Source organism: Chelmon rostratus, chromosome 23, assembly GCF_017976325.1.
Source record: "Chelmon rostratus isolate fCheRos1 chromosome 23, fCheRos1.pri, whole genome shotgun sequence".
NCBI classification, from domain to species: Eukaryota; Metazoa; Chordata; class Actinopteri; order Chaetodontiformes; family Chaetodontidae; genus Chelmon; species Chelmon rostratus.
Genome location: NC_055680.1, coordinates 17,948,542 through 17,964,664, shown reverse-complemented (window position 1 = coordinate 17,964,664; position 16,123 = coordinate 17,948,542). Strand labels below are relative to the sequence as shown.

The 16,123-nt window shown below is 42.8% G+C and overlaps 3 protein-coding genes across 5 annotated transcripts; 2 read left to right on the top strand and 1 right to left on the bottom strand.

Moving 5' to 3' along the window:
* The first annotated feature begins 540 nt into the window (after positions 1-540).
* LOC121626205 (myelin-oligodendrocyte glycoprotein-like) lies at positions 541-4,302 on the top strand. Of its 2 annotated transcripts, XM_041964544.1 has the most exons (5): positions 541-679; positions 2,042-2,419; positions 2,509-2,601; positions 2,736-2,842; positions 2,950-4,301. In XM_041964544.1, exons 1-5 carry the CDS (start codon positions 586-588, stop codon positions 2,992-2,994), a joined length of 717 nt encoding a protein of 238 aa, XP_041820478.1. In that variant the 5' UTR covers positions 541-585; the 3' UTR covers positions 2,995-4,301. The 2 variants fall into 2 exon arrangements, with proteins under 2 accessions (XP_041820478.1, XP_041820477.1); XM_041964543.1 differs by having other exon boundaries at positions 2,736-4,302.
* Positions 2,704-10,011, bottom strand: LOC121626202 (butyrophilin-like protein 10). Its single transcript, XM_041964538.1, has 7 exons — positions 10,000-10,011; positions 8,422-8,498; positions 6,739-7,080; positions 6,374-6,658; positions 5,409-5,525; positions 5,272-5,328; positions 2,704-5,157 (listed from the first exon to the last, which is right to left on the bottom strand). The coding sequence occupies exons 2-7, from the start codon at positions 8,489-8,491 to the stop codon at positions 4,928-4,930; spliced, it is 1,101 nt and encodes a 366-aa protein (XP_041820472.1). The 5' UTR covers positions 8,492-8,498; positions 10,000-10,011; the 3' UTR covers positions 2,704-4,927.
* A 1,890-nt stretch (positions 10,012-11,901) lies between these two features.
* On the top strand, positions 11,902-15,971 carry LOC121626204 (low affinity immunoglobulin gamma Fc region receptor III-like). 2 transcript variants are annotated; one of them, XM_041964541.1, is made up of 6 exons: positions 11,902-11,985; positions 12,122-12,163; positions 12,462-12,719; positions 14,199-14,447; positions 14,969-15,106; positions 15,231-15,971. In XM_041964541.1, the coding sequence occupies exons 1-6, from the start codon at positions 11,955-11,957 to the stop codon at positions 15,284-15,286; spliced, it is 774 nt and encodes a 257-aa protein (XP_041820475.1). In that variant the 5' UTR covers positions 11,902-11,954; the 3' UTR covers positions 15,287-15,971. The 2 variants fall into 2 exon arrangements, with proteins under 2 accessions (XP_041820475.1, XP_041820474.1); XM_041964540.1 differs by having other exon boundaries at positions 14,969-15,132.
* Positions 15,972-16,123: the final 152 nt, after the last annotated feature.

Here is a 16,123-nt window from a genome sequence, read left to right as displayed (position 1 = left end):
TGCCCCTCAGGCTGTGTGGGGGTTTTTCCAGGGTTCTCCCCAGGAATTCTTGGTATGAAGGTTCTTTCATTTTGGCAGAAAAAAAAGAAACAAGCAGACAGTAAAGCTACATCACTACAATTATACAACTAGAAATTACAGCTCACCCTGATTGTATTCATAAAAAAGTATTAATTCACCTAAAAAGAAATTCCTTGTTTAAGTTGCTGTTTTTTTATTAGATAGATAGATACTTTATTAATCTCCAAAGAGAAATTTACACATTTTTTTTTACTTTTTTTTAACAATTAACATTAGCACACACAATAATTATTTTTTACAGTTATGTTAATTTATCTCATGTTTTGGTTTGTTAAAAGCACAGTGTAGGTACTATAGGCACATAAAGAAAGAATCATTTAAAAATGAAATGAGCAGCATTTCTAGAATCGTCGCTTTAAAAGTCACATGAGTGTGACGTCATCGCGCAGATTACGTAACGCACGTGATGTGACTTCTATAAATGGCTGAAACCAGACCAACTCGTTCGGCAGTCGACAGCTCAGCAGGACGCAGTGGTCTTCTGACAGACCGGCAGGTAGTTTTATGGTTCACGTCGGGGACTTCGTGCTTGGCTTCAGTTTTCCTCTCTGGCCTTTCATAGCACATTTAAGTACGGTGGCCTGGACGACCGATGAAGGTAAACTCATATATTTTCGCTACGCTAGTTGCTAGTTAGCTTTTATTTTATTTATTCCATTCAAACGTCCGCCGGAGCGGCAGCTGTTAGCTTACGTAAGTCGGGTAGAAACTGTGTCCAGACATGTTCTGCTGAGAGTTTCTAGTGACCATAAACCGCAATGTGAAGTGAAGTTAGTCGTTATGTTCATTGTGGCTTCGCTGTAACCTTTTAACCAGAGATTACACCGACCGTGAAATAACTCAACGTAACAAGCAGCTGGCGGGAGGGTTGGACTTTCTTTGCTTTAAAGAAGCACTACATCTAAATTAAGATGGTCCACACTAAGCCTGGTCCTAACTTTTAAGTCGGCCTTTTTTTAAGATAAGTCTTTAAAACGGACTTCAGCGTCCATGCCGCTGCTCCAGCAGCTGTGCTGTTGCCTAGCAGCGTGTGTTGCCAGGATACGCTCGTAAACCAAATATGAAGCGAACAAGTGGCTTTGCTCCTCTTCTCTTTGTGGTTTTCACAAGCTTTCAGCACAGCATGGCAGGTGAGCTCATTTCATGATTGAGTCAGTATGATTTGGTGGGATCTGATAATCTGGATGACCAAACAGCTGGACGGGTGCGGTGAGCATGCTGTCTGGACGGCTTTTACAACTGAAGAAAGAGGCCTTGTTTTACTCTGAATTGTTCGAGCTGCTTTAGGAGAAACCATCCTTGCTGGGGTTTTTTTTTTTGGTAATGTGGTCTGTGTCGATTTGAGCGTACAGCTGACGTGTCAGTTGAGACATTTGAGACAAGTGATGTGATGGATTCCCCTGAGATTTGGGTTTTCGGGGAGGTGGCTGAGCTGTTCCTGTGTTTCAGATATGTTCAGATGAAGGTTACCGTGAAACTACCAGGTGTCTACTTCGGCTACCTGCTTGAGGTGTCAGTCAGCAGTGTTGGTTCGGAGTCTAGTTGTGTCGTCTCTAGATTTGAGAATGGTGACCGGGCTGTGGTGGGATGTGTGGAGGGAGGAGAGCCTGGTTTTTTCTGTTTTTTAAACCCGATACTGACCCAAGCCCAATGCAGTTAATGTAAACTCAAGCACAGAGTTTCTATTACCCTGTTCCGCATTTGTTGCCATGGTTAAACTTTCTCTGTTTACCCTGGTTACAGATGTGTTTTATACAGGCTGTAGTAACATGTTTAGGTGGAACAGTGTCTGTTCAAACCTCCCATAGAACTCACTGACATTGTCTGGGTATCTTTGTTCATCTTTGTCAGTGCAGATATTGTTTATTTATGTGATTTATCAGGACAGACATGTCCAGGCATGCTTGCATGTTTTCAACACACAGCTTTCAGGGTTAAACATTTTCTCTCCATTTTCCAGGTCAGCCTCAAGTCATTGGGTCGCCTCAGCCAATCATCACCACTCTGGGCGATGACGTCATCCTGCCGTGCCACCTGAAGCCCACACTAGACATGGAGGGGAAGACGGTCGAGTGGTCAAAGCCCGATCTCAAGCCCGACCCCTCAGATCGCCTGAGTCGGGTCGAGTATGTGCACCTTTACAGGGACTGGCAAGACATCCCGGACATGCAGCTCCGGTCGTACGCCGGGAGGACTAAAATGTTCCCAGACCGCCTGAAACATGGAAACATATCCCTGAAGATCATGAGTGTGATGCTCACAGATGCAGGAAGATACAAGTGTCACGTCCCAAAGTTAATTAACGCAGTGAAGGAGTCAATTGTTGAACTCGTTGTTGGTGAGTACATTTCTTTAGATGTTCTATAATTGTTGATAGTTTTTAGTATTCTGTTGTGAATCAAATGAACAAATCTTCTGTTTTTTCAGAACCGAACTCTGTTCAAACGTGGACGCCAGGAACGACGCTGCATCCCAGAAATGTCCAAACTCCAGATCCAAGGAATGAGATAAATGTTACAGGTGAGAAAACGGTCCAGTTCTCTGAGGAGGAGATATATATAAATATACTTTATATCACACATATTTACATATACTGACACTACAATGTATTTCAGTCTCTGTAATCGTTCTCTGTTTGCTCTTCCTCACATCAGGTGGTCGGTCACATCTGGCAACGGTGATCGCAGCTGTTCTCTGCACGTTACTGATCCTGGGTGTCGTCGTCGCATATTTACTTCACCGCAAATGTCAGCAACAGAATGTGAGCCGGAAGGAAGCAGAACCTCTCGTAGCTTCTTGTTGGGTAAATCGTACCAGACTTTTGAGCCGGCTGACTAATTATGTAAATTCTGTTTATTGTCCCTCCAGCTTATAAAGTATGATGACACCCCATGCAAACCACTTCCAGCCTGAGTCCTTGCTCAAAGACACGTCAGTACTTGATGTTAATGGAGACGAGAGCGTTCCACCCATTAAAGCTGATGGATGTTTGGTTTAGACTTTGAAGAACTGTGCTCTCAGCACATGACCTGCGGCAGGATCCCATGAGACTTTTTTTGTTAATGGAGAGAAAGACGGCGAACTTTGGTCCAGCATTACTTTTAGCGTTGAGTTTGCTCAGACTTGATGAAGATGACAGCCGGTTCACCTCAAAGCGACTCGTGGTGGATGAAGTTTTTGTTTTTTTGCACTCAAACCGTTCGTGTTCGTCCTCTTCTCCCCAGAGGAGGATAACTGTGAATGGCCTGTTTTTGTGTTGAACTGAAATATATTATTTACAAAGGCACTTTTTAGGCTTGTTGTTTTTCAGACGTTGTAGTAGATTACACATCAGAGTCTGTCAAACGAAGCCTCGTTCTAACTTATGTTTTACACATTGCTAAATTAAACGGGTAGCGCCTCACAGGCTAGCTTGCACACAGAGACGGGTTTCTGAGCATTCACATGCTAACTGACTGTTGCATCACCAACTGACAAAGCTAATGTTAGCATGCTAACATGACCTGTTTATAGTGAAGAATAAAACGGTCCAAATGTTAGCTGCATTCCATAAAAATACTCAACATACCTCAATTTTCAAAAATTTATGCCAATGTCATTTGAATAAATGAGCAAATAAATTAGTTAGCTTAGCATAATCAGAAATACTACTTATTTGCTACTTACTCTGAAACATGTTCTTTAGTTCTTCATGTATGCAGGTAAAGCACTATTATTATTTATAAAAGATATATTTAGATAAACTTTTTGTGCCTCTAAAGCTGTAATGTTTCAAAATGATGTGGTTGGCTGACATTTTCAGAGCTATATTCTTTAAATCAGAAGAAATTGTTCAGATTAAGTTCTCTCCACTCTCTTAACATCAGCTCTGAGTGCCTTTGAGCAGGTCATCTTTAATATTAGTTATATTTGTATACAGTATTTTCATTGTTGTATTGTTCTCTTCACAACTTGTTCCAATTAAAGTTGTTTTCTCTGATCTTAAAGATCAAAATATATGTTGCATTTAAATCTTTTTCTCAGATTAACCTCATGTTATGCCGTTGAGGCACTTAATAAAGATCTCAGGATTCAACTGAAGTATGTTTATCTCACTCTCTGTTTTAGGGATAATATGTTGTGTATGAATATTTCAACAAGTTTTTGCATTTTATTCACAAATGTTATAAAAATAATACCTCTATTCAATGAATACAGTGTTGAAAATAAACACTTTTTCGAAAGACTGCGCGTTGCCTTCATTGTGCTGTGACTGATTCATGTTTCTGCGCTGCAGACATTGTAATCTGACCTTGTTCCATCATCTGAACAAATAACCTTCAAAATTTGTCTGTTTCAATCAGAGGATAAGATGAACAACAAGTATCAGCTGATGTTACCAAAGTTTGGATTAAACAGAAGACTTTACCTCTTAATATGAGATCATCCTGTTCTCGTGATTTGATTGATATTCCCTGAACTCTCAGAGCTTCTGTTGCTGTGTGGCTCCCTCTAGTGTTGTAAAAGGGACACTAACACTCTAAAGTGACGTACACACAGTATGTTGAAGCTGTGGAGATGTGAAGGATGAAGGAGATGTTCCCGTTCTTCAGATATTAAAATGCTACCTCATGGTGGCGCTAGAGGGAAAGTCAGAGGGTCACCACACTGAGTAACATGAATGTCTGTGCTGAAGTTCACATCAGTCCATCCGAAGCCTGTTGAGGCGTTTCAGTCTGGACCAAAGAACACTCCGCTAGCATGCATTAAGAAAAGCTCAACTGCCACATAAGAAGTGCACTTGCTCAACAGAAAATTATTCCTTCATGAATTCATCTGAACTCCAGGAAGTATTTCCACAGCAGAGTCAGCGCCGCTGCACTCCCTGCTGCCTCTGAGACTCAGTATCCGCTGTAACGAGACCAGAGCTCAGACGTCTTCTGAGGTCCTGATTTCCTCTCTGACACTCAATGTCTTCTTTAAGACGACTGACTTCCATCTCCAAACGCTCCCTTTCTTCCTGCAGACGTGACACTTGCTCCTTAAGGTTGCTGATTTCGCTCTCCAGATGTTCCCTCTTCAGCCCATCGATCTCATCTATGACAGGGACGTGGTTCATGTCAGATCCAGTACTTGTGGGGTAATAGTCTAAGTGTAATATACAGCAAGCACGCTGATGGAGGAGACATACAGTTAAAAGCAGTTAATTACCCATGATGATGGTCCTCCTCGCCTGCTGACATATCTGTCCTGGTGATGTTTTAGAGACTGGAAAAAAGAAGTGTTTTGAGTATGGACAGACACATTGAGCACATTGTTAAAACCTTTCAGGCAGCCTAATGACTTACCACATATGTACATCAGAATGCTTAAAATCAGCGCGAGAATAATCATCCCAAACACAGCGAGCAATCCAATCACTGCAGACTTCGACTCCCTCAGTGAAACAACTTCCTTGTAGATATCTGAAAAGTCCAAACACTGATTAGATGGACGGATGTGCAGAAACTCGCTCGTCAATCCAGTTAGTGCAGTTTCTATCTCATGTTGTGTCTGAACTGTCAAGCAAGCAGACTTTTTCATTAAAGATTTGTGGATGAAAACTTTTGATGGGATTTTCACCCTTAGCACAGTTTCATTTCTTTAATTTTTTAGCTGCAGCCTTACTGTCACGAGAAGAAGCTTGATTGACAGTAGCCTATGTTTAAACATTAAACTGCAATGAAAAGTTTAAAAGGAATAGATCAACACTTGCAAGGAAGCGATGAGAACATATGAATTTCATGTCTGTGTGTACGGAATTTAATCAGGATTAGGTTAGCCTAGCTTAGCATAAACACTGGTAGCAGGGGTCAACTACCAGCCTGGCTCAATCTAGAGTTCAGAAATACACCTACGCCAGGCTAGCTGTTTCCCCCTGCTTCCTGTCTTTATGCTAAGCCAAACAAGCCACATCCGGACTCCAGACAGACGTGGTGTTGACGTGGATCTTGTCATCTCACGCTCACAAAAAAGCAGCAGCATAGAATAACGGTTAAAGTAAATGGCACAAAATAATTTCCTTTAACATAAGATTTTAAACAAACAGAAGCAGCCTTGTGACAACATTAGCATGCTAACATTCCTTTGCTAACACACCGATGTTTACAGCAAGTTGCTTAAAGCTTGTTGGTATGTTAACAGAGAGAGTAGCTGAACTTGTTTGCATGCTAATGGTTAGCACACTGTTAGCATTAAGAACATCTGAGGCTGAGGGGATTCAGTGTTGAGATCTGGAGGACTCTTATCATGAAATAAGCTAAAGAAGACTAACAGGGAACTGTATAATTTGTCTCCCTGGACTGTCTGATGTCCTCTTGGTGAACTGTACAGGTGTAAGTGTCGTTGACGGTCATCTCCACTGTGATTCTGCTGTACACAGAGTAGCCTTCATCATGCTCCGTATGGTTGTAGTCGTGAGGGACGATGCTTCGTCCCTCCCCGTCCCTCCACTCGATCTCAGGCTTTGGGTACCAGTTCTTAGCGTCACACTTAAGAACTAATCTGGTGCCTTCAGTGTTCTCTGGAGAGATTTCTGGCTCAGAAACAGCACCAACGACTGAGGAAGAGAGAACATTTGTTGATTTAATCCCAGCACCTTTGTAGCAAAGAAATTGCAGACACATTTTGAAGGCTTACCAAGGCGGACTTGGATGAAAGTTTCCCACTTCTTTTGAACCAGTTTGCATGTGTATGTCCCTTTATCAGAGAGCTGAAGGCGTCTCAGTGTTAATGACATGTTGCCGTTCTTTAGTTCCTGTAGGAACAAACTTGTCCTTTGTTGGAAGGATGCATTTTGCTCATCATACAACAACCGCCCTTCACGGAAGATGTGAACAGAAGTAGGGTTCAGGTCGGACCTTGTCCACTCTACTGTCTTCTCAGAAACACTCTCTGCAGTTTGTAGGCTGCATGGCAGGGTGACATCCTCACCCACCAATCCTGCTAATGGCTCTGGTGATCCCATTAACTGAGGCTCGCCTGGAAAAAGCACACAAATTGGTCAATGAGGGATCAAAATTACTGGGTTGGGGGCATGAAATTTTTTCAGGTTTTGAGGGGAGGCATTCCAGAAAAGGTTTATGTTAGTGTGACAACATTTGCTAATTAGCATGAAACACAAAGCACAGCTGAGGGTGTTGGGACTGTCATGGGGTTTGCAGGTCGTCAACTAGTGTATCAGAAAACCAAAACTTCGACCTCATGATGGTGCTGGAGGAAAAGTTCAGTCAGTCAATCTCAAGATGTTGAGATTTTTTCACTCAAATCCATCTATGTCACCTTGCTGGTGGAGCTAGCCAACCATCTTTAGGACACATCCTCTGGGGACCGTGAATGCCGGCAGATAAATTCATGGCTATCCACCCTGAGATAGTTCAGCTTTAGTGGTAGACTGACATTGGCATCAGCAGAGCCAGAGTGCTGCTGGCATGGCTAAAAAACTGCTGAGGCATGAGATCCTCTTTGGATTTTGTCTCCAAAATCACTAAATTCTACACTTCTTACAAAGCAGCTCAATAATGGTTCATCAGATGTGGGATTTTTCAAACTTCCCCAGTGTGAAACTTCAAAAACCACAAGTCATGTGGTCAGTCCTGCCAAAAGAGGAAGTTACAGCATGAACATACAGCTGAGACTCAAATCATCTTTACTGGGATGTTATTTTTACACCTTTCAGTCTGTTGTTATTAAGCACGGCCACTATGCTCCTCTTTTCACAGAGGCTGTTGTGTCAAAGTTTAAAGGTTATAGTGATTTTACATTATCTTTACAACCCTTAGACTGCTGCATATGTTTGCAAAGCCCATAAGATCAATCAAAATAGTTACGCTGGTCGCGCTGGAACCAGCACTACCATTTCTGGAAGTTGAGGTTTGATGGCTTGAAGGACCAAACCAGCACAGTTTGCTGGTCACATAATATTTAGATCTTCCATCCAATGTTTCGTCGTGATTGTGCCTAATTAACATATTGTCTGAGGGCTCTTATTATAAACTTAGATGCTGTAGAGGAAACACAGGGCAGCAGATACAGTATGAGCCGCTTCTCTCAAACTGTTCCCCAAAGCCAAAAGGTTTTCTAGATGCTCGCAGGTGAAAGGACGACACAGTGCAGGTTTGAAGGAAATCCTTCAGATGTTCCTGAAAATGGATGTCACCAAGATGACATCAGAATAATCTAAAAAAATCCCCTGAAGTTCTGTCCTGAGTGAATCGTATCGTACATCCAAACCAACCAACCACTAGGATGAACCACTATTATGAAATGTGTGACTTTGTAGCAGAAGGTCCGAAGGACAAAGATGTAATCACTCGTGCTCACCTTTGATAGCAGAGAGGACATTCGTGAAGAGGAGGAATTCAACCAGACCACATGCTGCCGTCGCCGACATCCTGCTTCTGTGTGCCGTGAAAAGGGAGCAATGGATCACACAGATCACGAATGATTAACCAACACCAGCTCAAACTCTTACCACTTCTCACTATCAGTGCACTCTCTCTCCCTGGAGTTCATCAGCTCGTGACACATCATGTGGCTGCATTGAGTCTTTCTGCCAGTCAGCGACGTGCACAGCGTCACACAGGTGTGTCAGCATTGCACAAGTAGTCGAAGCCGAGGTTTGCCAGGTATGCGAACCACTTACCTTGTTTCACTGCCAAGGTGCTGCACAAAGATGGTTTTATGATTTCTGGTTGAGTAACTGACCTTACGAACAAAGAAAAAGCTGACGTGGTGGAATCCGACATGCATGCTAAATGCTAAAAACTGTGCTGAGCTTTATTGCTTAGAATTTGTGTTTGCTTAAAATGATAGCTGAGTGTAAAACGCTCACCCCGTGTAGATTTCAAAGGTAAAATGTTTCACAGAAGCTGTGGTCAGGTTGCTATAATGTCAGTTTCTGTGGGTTCCAGCGGTGGTTCACTGGCTTCACATGATCAAAACTTTTTTCTGCTTTTCCAACTCAGTGGTCCATCCACTTTTGTTGGTTTAAATTGGTTATTAAATTGGTAATTGCATTGGTTTAAACCAACCAATGCAATTACAGTAAATCTGTCTCCAAGGAGTCTGTCTTTCTGCCAAAAACATGTCTAAGTTGAATTCAGGCTTGCATGCAAGAAGCTACTGTGGAGCAGGTTGGGCCAGTTTGTCAAGTGCAAAGTAACAAATGTCCCTGCAGGACAACAGGAGGATGTGGTTCAGACATGAAAGATGGAATAACCTTCATTCCAAAGTCAATATCAGACACACAGTGAGCACAACACACACATATCCAGAGAGCTACATGCTTAAGAAATAACAATAAAGTAGTTTAAAGAAAATAAAAACATCTGAATTGGGAACCTACACGTCTGATCTGCACTTGTATGATTACTTGTCTTTGATATTTTTTAGCACTTATAAATGTTTAATCTTTTTTATTTGTTAATTTAAACACAAGATACTTGTGCTCAAAAAGAGGATTCATTCTCAGTGAAGAACCTTGGAGCCCTAATCTGCCTCTATACCTGCCAAAGAGCAGTGATTCCTAACAAGTCTCTGGGGGTCATCAGGTGGAAACCTCCCTTCAATGGTGTTTCGCCTACTTAGTCCCACGACACCTCCAGGAGGCTAGGCGGTGAACTCCAGTGTCCCAGAGTAACCCAGCCCAATGCCAGTTCACACTGCTCCTACACAATCCAAACAGCACTGCCATGTTCAACTGACCCAGAGATGCTCCAGGTAGTGGCCAGTACCGATGCTACCGTTTAGCTAATGCTAAATGCTAACCGCTAAGAAGAACAGAAGAAGACAATACAGTTCCGATGCAACCATTTAGCTAATGCTAAATGCTAACCGCTAACTGCTAAGAAGAACAGAAGAAGACAATACAGCTAGATTCACCTTACAACACAAACTCACCTGAACAGGCCGCATGGCCCCAAAGAGAGACTCTAGCTAGCCACACCCCACCTTATCTACACTTCCTCTTCCTGGATCTCTTCCTATTGGGAGAGAGAAAATAGGGCGGGGAAAGCAGAGCAGAGGAGAGGTGTCTTGTTCAGACTTTAACCTTTTCTCCTGCCGGATTAGGCTTGCATCATCCCCTCTGCTCAGATTCTGTCTTTAAATCTGCATACTTAGTCTTCTTCCTTTCATAAGCTGCCTCCACTGAATTTTCCCAAGGGACTGTTAACTCAATAAAAAAACACAGTCTTTTTACTCATGGACCATAAGACAATGTCCGGCCTCAGATTACTGTAAACTATTTCCTGGGGCACAACTAGCTTTCCTCCCAAGTCCACCTGCATTTGCCAATCATCAGCCCCTACCAGGCAACCACCTACCTGCCTTCTCCCTGACTTAGCAGCTCTATTTTTCTCCCCCTCTCGAACAAACTGCACATCTAACCTCTCCTTTCTAGAACTTCCAGAATTCACCTGCTTCCTTCTCTCTTCAATGCCTGCGGCTAAGCTTCTCAGCACCTGATTATGCCGCCATGTATACCGGCCTTGTGATAAGCTAATTCTACAACCTGACAAAATGTGCTTTAAACTTGCTGTACCTGAGCAGAGTGGGCATGATTGATCGCCCTGTACCCAGAGACTTAGGTTTTGCGGAGTTGACAACACATCGTATGTCGCCCCTATCAGAAATTTAATACGGCCTTCCTCCATATTCCACAGGTCCCTCCAACTAAGTTTCCTCTTCTCAACACCTTCCCAATTCAACCATTGTCCCTGTTTGGCCTGACCAACTGCTTTTGCCCCCCTTAAGTTGGTAAGATTTAACAGCGTTGTCTCTACTGCCCCCAAGTGGCTAAAAAATAATTTAAAGTGGCAGCTAGCGTTACTGCTGCTGTTCTGTTCCAACAATATGACAAAATGAAAGTGGTTGCTATGGTGATGAGAATCATCATCAGCTTTCTAAAGAGTTTCAGACTTTTTTTTAGTTTTGGCTGTTTTCAGAGAAAAAACAGAAAAAAGTCACTCAACACTTCCTGCTGAGCAGCAGACAGACTCAGTCAGACCAGATGCTGAACGTTCCCTCAGGAGCTGGAGGAGACCAAAACCAGAGCTCAAAGACAGAGAATACTGGAGTGACATTAATCAGCGACACGAACACGACTCCACATGAATCATCATGATGCTCTGTAATCGGCTGGATGTGGAAATGAGCGACTGTTTGCCAACAAGTTCAACACATCAGCTTTAGATGAGATGATATCCCGGGGGTGTGTCGCTGCAGCATGACTTTATTTCCTGGGGAAAAAATATTTCACCACAATATATTTGTAGAATTATATTTATACATTCATAGAGATAAAAACAAAATAAGTCTTTAAACAATTAAAAATACTTCTTTACATACTCGTATTCATGTGCATATATATATTTTATTTAAAGTTGTTTAAATTTAAACTTTAAACCCTGTGCAGCTCTACTTTCTTTGACACCCACACAAAAGCCAAAACCACATATATATATATATATATACAAACACACACACACACACACACATATATATGTATAATATATTCTTTTTTAAAAAAGTACAGAGGAGATGTGGAGTCCACGAAGGTCGTTTGTAACACTGTGAGGGTTAAGAGCTCCTCTTTGTGGAGTAATTAAACAGATTTTTTCAATCTATAAAAATACTTCCAAAAAAGAACTATAAATAATACTTTGAATTTAGGATTGGAGATCAGGTTTTTGAGAGGCTACCTTCCTGCTGTCTGTATTTCTCTTGTTGTAAAGTGAATCACAGGAAACAGAAGCCTGTGTGCGATGCACCCGGTGTGTTTTCACTCCCACACAGAGGATGTGGTGAGGGCCACTCAAACAGCTCAGTCCTTTTCTCATTATCAGCGAGACAGGATGAAGAGCTTTGTGTTGTATCTCAGCCTCTGTGAGTAACCATCTCCTTCTATCTTTCTTTCTGTGCTTTGACTTTGACAGTATATCTGACAGAAAGCTGACTGGCTCAAACTCAAACAAAAACACATCAAACAATGTCCTGAATCATTTTTTTATGTGTGTTTCAGGTGTGTTTCATACACTTGTCTTATCTGATGCCAAAAGAGAAGGTAATGAGCTGCTCTCTGTGTGCATATATTTTAATTACTTCAGGGGCGTTTTAGTGTAAAACAAGACCCGAAGTTTCTCTGTGACACTTTTATTTCCTAAAACTATATAAACATGTCACCTGGTTGCTGCTGCTCTGTTAATATATGGAGATCTTGGAAGGGAGAGTGATGACATTGATTGTAGATGACATTAGTTCATATATGCCAAAATCCATAATTTAAGACTCATCAGTACATGTGGCTGTGTGGTTGTGGTTGGAATCGTTCTCAGGCTGTTTTTTCCATGTTTTTCCTCCAGTCTCTATTCGAGTTAGTCCCAGCAGATCTCAGTTCCTCCAGTATGAGAGCGTCTCTCTGAGCTGTGAGGTCTCAGCCGGAGGCGGTCGGCTAAAGAGGAATACAACCAGCAGAGGAACTGAGTCCTGCCCGTACAGCTGGGGAAACCTGGACCGATCAACCTGCACCATTGACACACTGTACCCCTCAGATACTGGATTCTACTGGTGCGAGTCCAGTTCAGGAGCACAAAGCGAGGTTGTGCACATCAAAGTTACAGGTATGGTCTGAAAGTGGTCTCTTTAGATAATCTCACCGTTCGTGACAATTATTAAGGCTTAAAGTTATGCAAAATTATGATCACAGATGCTTTGAGTGACAGCTAGAAGATTTTACTTCAGTGAATTTCAAAGCTAAACTGAAATGTTGTGAAATGTCAAACAGCATAAGCGATGTGTGTTAAAACAGACATGTTGAATGGTGTTAATTATCAAACTATGGAGGTGCAAAATAGGATTTTGTTTGTTTGGGCAGAACCATGCTAGCTGCTAAACACACAAACATCAGAGTGGTATCAATGGTCTCACCTAAATCTGCCTATAGCCAATAAACATTTTCCTAAAAATGGCTCAAACTATCGGTCAGTTAGATGGTCAGTCCACCACTTTGGTCCAGGTCTGTTTGCTGGATTGCCATGAACATTTGTTCAGAAGTTCATGTTCCCCTCAGGATGGACCATAATCACTTCAACACATCACCAGGTGGTTAACAATTCCCGCTGTCCTCAGCTGTAGCTTGTGTTACATGCTAATTAGCAAATGTTAGCAGGTGGACACCATTGGCTCTGTGATCCTGCAGAGTCCAGTCCCTCCTTTTTCCTCCACAGCTTTCCATCAACTCCAACGATGATGGCAGCTGTGAGGTTTATTTCTGTTGCTGAATCAACACACTTAGTCTTCAAAATCACATCTTCAGAGAAACAAAGAAACAGCAAAACGTGACGAACTTGCCCAGAGTTCACACATCATCTGTGTTTTCCTGCTCGTTCATGTCTGGAAAGTCTTCTGCTTTCTGGAGCTGCAAACTTTACAAACAACAGTTGTCAGACGCAAGAGGCACCGTGGTGCACTGTTCACATTAAAGATCCAGTGTGGGGGATTAAGATCAGGTTCTCCAGAATGGTAGTCAGAGAGTGGTTTGGGCATTCAGGGCCCACCTCAGTCAGAGGACCACGTCTGGCATAAATACAAAACACTAACTAGGGCTGGTCACATGGATGCTGGCTGCTGCCATAACAGCCTCCATCTGTTTGTCTGCTGCAGCCACTCTGAGAGTCCTTCCCAAAAGGTCCCAGTTCTTTCAGTACGAGTCTGTCTCTCTGAGCTGTGGGCAGCAGGGGAGCGCTTCAGACTGGAGGGTTAAGAAGAACACATCCACACACATGAACAAAGACTGTTCCACATCCAGGGATGGAATACACGAATCCAGCTGCTTCATCGATGCCCTTTACCCATCAGACACTGGAGTGTACTGGTGTGAGTCTGCAGCAGGGGGGGGGGCGCAGCGACGCCGCCACCATCACTGTGACCGGTGGGTTTAAACAATGAAAACAGCTCCGTACAGCAGATTGCGATAGGCTGGACATGCAAGGGTTTCTAGCTGGCTGACAGCTTCCTCAAATGCACCAATCAGAAGAGAAACATCAGCATCGCCGAACGTTCAAAGTATCTTCTCGTCTTTCTGCCCGTCTGTCACTCAGGTGGCTCGGTGATCCTGGAGAGTCCGGTCCTTCCTGTGATGGAGGGGGACGCTGTGACTCTGCGCTGTACAAACAGGAAGTCTTCCTCCTCCAGTCCCACAGCAGATTTCTACAAAGACGGGCTTCTCATCAGGAGCAGCTCCACAGGAAACATGACCATCCACAGTGTTTCTGAGTCTGATGAAGGACTCTACATGTGTAACATCTCTGGAGCTGGACAGTCACCAGACAGCTGGCTGGAGGTCAGAGGTGAGATCACAACTGTCATCTGCTTCAGTTTCCTGCTGAGGATGATAGAAACCTGCACAGAATCAGAGTCAGCTTCACTCTTCAACATCCTGTCTTAGCTAGCTGACTGCATTTTAGCATTTTAAGGGCTGGGAAAGAGTTTTCTGATTCAGTGAACTATTGGGTCTTGTGCAAGTGTACATTTGAAAGAATGCTAATTCAACTAACCACTCAGTTGTGAAAGATAAAGCAATGTTCACCGTGAAGTATGATTTATATCCACGATGTCCTGCAGGAGAAAAGCGAGAACTGACAATCAGCTATTTTTTTAAGGTGTTGCATTGTTTTCTCCCTTTTGTCAGGTAGCTACAGCCTTATGCATGGTTTTGGTTTGTAAATGTCAGCTTGGTGCCTGATTCCACTCTGTGAAAATCAAGAAGATGAAAGTTAAAGTTGAAGTCCGACAGAACATATGTATATATGTCATTTAATTGTTTTTTTTAACACAAACAGTGTTAAAAACTTCCATAATCTCTGTCCAGTTTCAGACTCAGCACGTTCAGGTTCTCCTGCAGCCCCCGTGATGTCCGTCTCCAGACTGATATGTCATGTCTTCGTCGGGTCTCCTTACCTGCTGTCCACCATCCTACTAGGTCTCATATACAGAGACAACAGAAGAGGTGAGAGCAGCATTTGGCCTGCTCAGGTCAGTTTGTTTGGGTGCTCATAGCTCCTATTTTGGTCTGTTTTGATCATTCTTCTTTGTCTCTTATTTCTTTTTCATGTTTCTTTGTCACATTGCAGCATCTCAAAGAGTTGCAGAGGACAGAGGCCACAATGTCATCATTGAGGTGGACTAAATGAGAAGACCGCATGATATTGATTATTATGTTTATGTATGTCTGTATTACATTTATGTGTTAGTGTATATGTGTTATTCACTGTGAGGGGGCTTAGTACACCCAGAACTAGTAAATCTTATCTAACCTGGACATAAGTTTTTAACTGCTTAAATGGGATTTGGCCTCTTTGATTAATTGTCCTATTTCCCAGCTGCTTTTGAACGCACCATCCAGTGCGCTGTCCGCGGTGCTGAAAAGCGCGTCGGTTCCGTTTGGCTCCTCTTTCTCTTCTCTCTCATTGCTTACTCAGATGTTCCGTCTCGAGCCCTCACATGTGATCACGTGAACATTTAATTTCAGTAATAGGTCTCAAAAAGCAGCACGAGTGTCTAGATCGCGGCTCGCAGGCTCGTACGTGGCAACGTACGTGGTAACGTCACACAAAACGCTATGTTCCCCGCCGCGCCTGCCGAAGATCGTTTGTGTCTGTCAGATGGAGACCTAGACGTTTTTCTGGCCTGGAGAAACACCGCGGGAGATGAGCACAACGTTGCCACAGCAACAGACCTGAAACAAAAGAAGACGAAGAAGAAAACAGAATGAGCTCACAGTTGACTTACAGCTACCTTGTCCTGCATTCAAAACCTTACTGTAAAAGTAAAAGTAAGTAAAAGTAGTAAAAGTATGTATATTATCAGCAAAATGTCTAAAGTGTTCAATCAGCAGAGAAATGGTTTTCTCTTTTCAAGTTTCTGCACTAATATCACTTCTGCATTAATGCAGATGTTTTCAGCCTGTCACAAACGTGCACAATACGTGGTTTTCACTGGTCAGTAAGGGGGGGAAAGTCATCTT

Excerpts from the sequence above, each read along its gene's own strand:
- LOC121626205 (XM_041964543.1), top strand. The coding sequence starts at position 586 with ATGGTTCACGTCGGGGACTTCGTGCTTGGCTTCAGTTTTCCTCTCTGG. Across the intron at positions 680-2,041 it reads GGCCTGGACGACCGATGAAG|GTCAGCCTCAAGTCATTGGG; the intron begins GTAAACTCATAT and ends TCCATTTTCCAG. Across the intron at positions 2,602-2,735 it reads GAATGAGATAAATGTTACAG|GTGGTCGGTCACATCTGGCA; the intron begins GTGAGAAAACGG and ends TCCTCACATCAG.
- LOC121626202 (XM_041964538.1), bottom strand. The coding sequence starts at position 8,491 with ATGTCGGCGACGGCAGCATGTGGTCTGGTTGAATTCCTCCTCTTCACG. Across the intron at positions 7,081-8,421 it reads TGTCCTCTCTGCTATCAAAG|GCGAGCCTCAGTTAATGGGA; the intron begins GTGAGCACGAGT and ends TGCTTTTTCCAG. Across the intron at positions 5,329-5,408 it reads CATTCTGATGTACATATGTG|TCTCTAAAACATCACCAGGA; the intron begins GTAAGTCATTAG and ends TCTTTTTTCCAG.
- LOC121626204 (XM_041964540.1), top strand. The coding sequence starts at position 11,955 with ATGAAGAGCTTTGTGTTGTATCTCAGCCTCT. Across the intron at positions 12,164-12,461 it reads ATCTGATGCCAAAAGAGAAG|TCTCTATTCGAGTTAGTCCC; the intron begins GTAATGAGCTGC and ends TTTTTCCTCCAG. Across the intron at positions 15,133-15,230 it reads GCAGCATTTGGCCTGCTCAG|CATCTCAAAGAGTTGCAGAG; the intron begins GTCAGTTTGTTT and ends GTCACATTGCAG.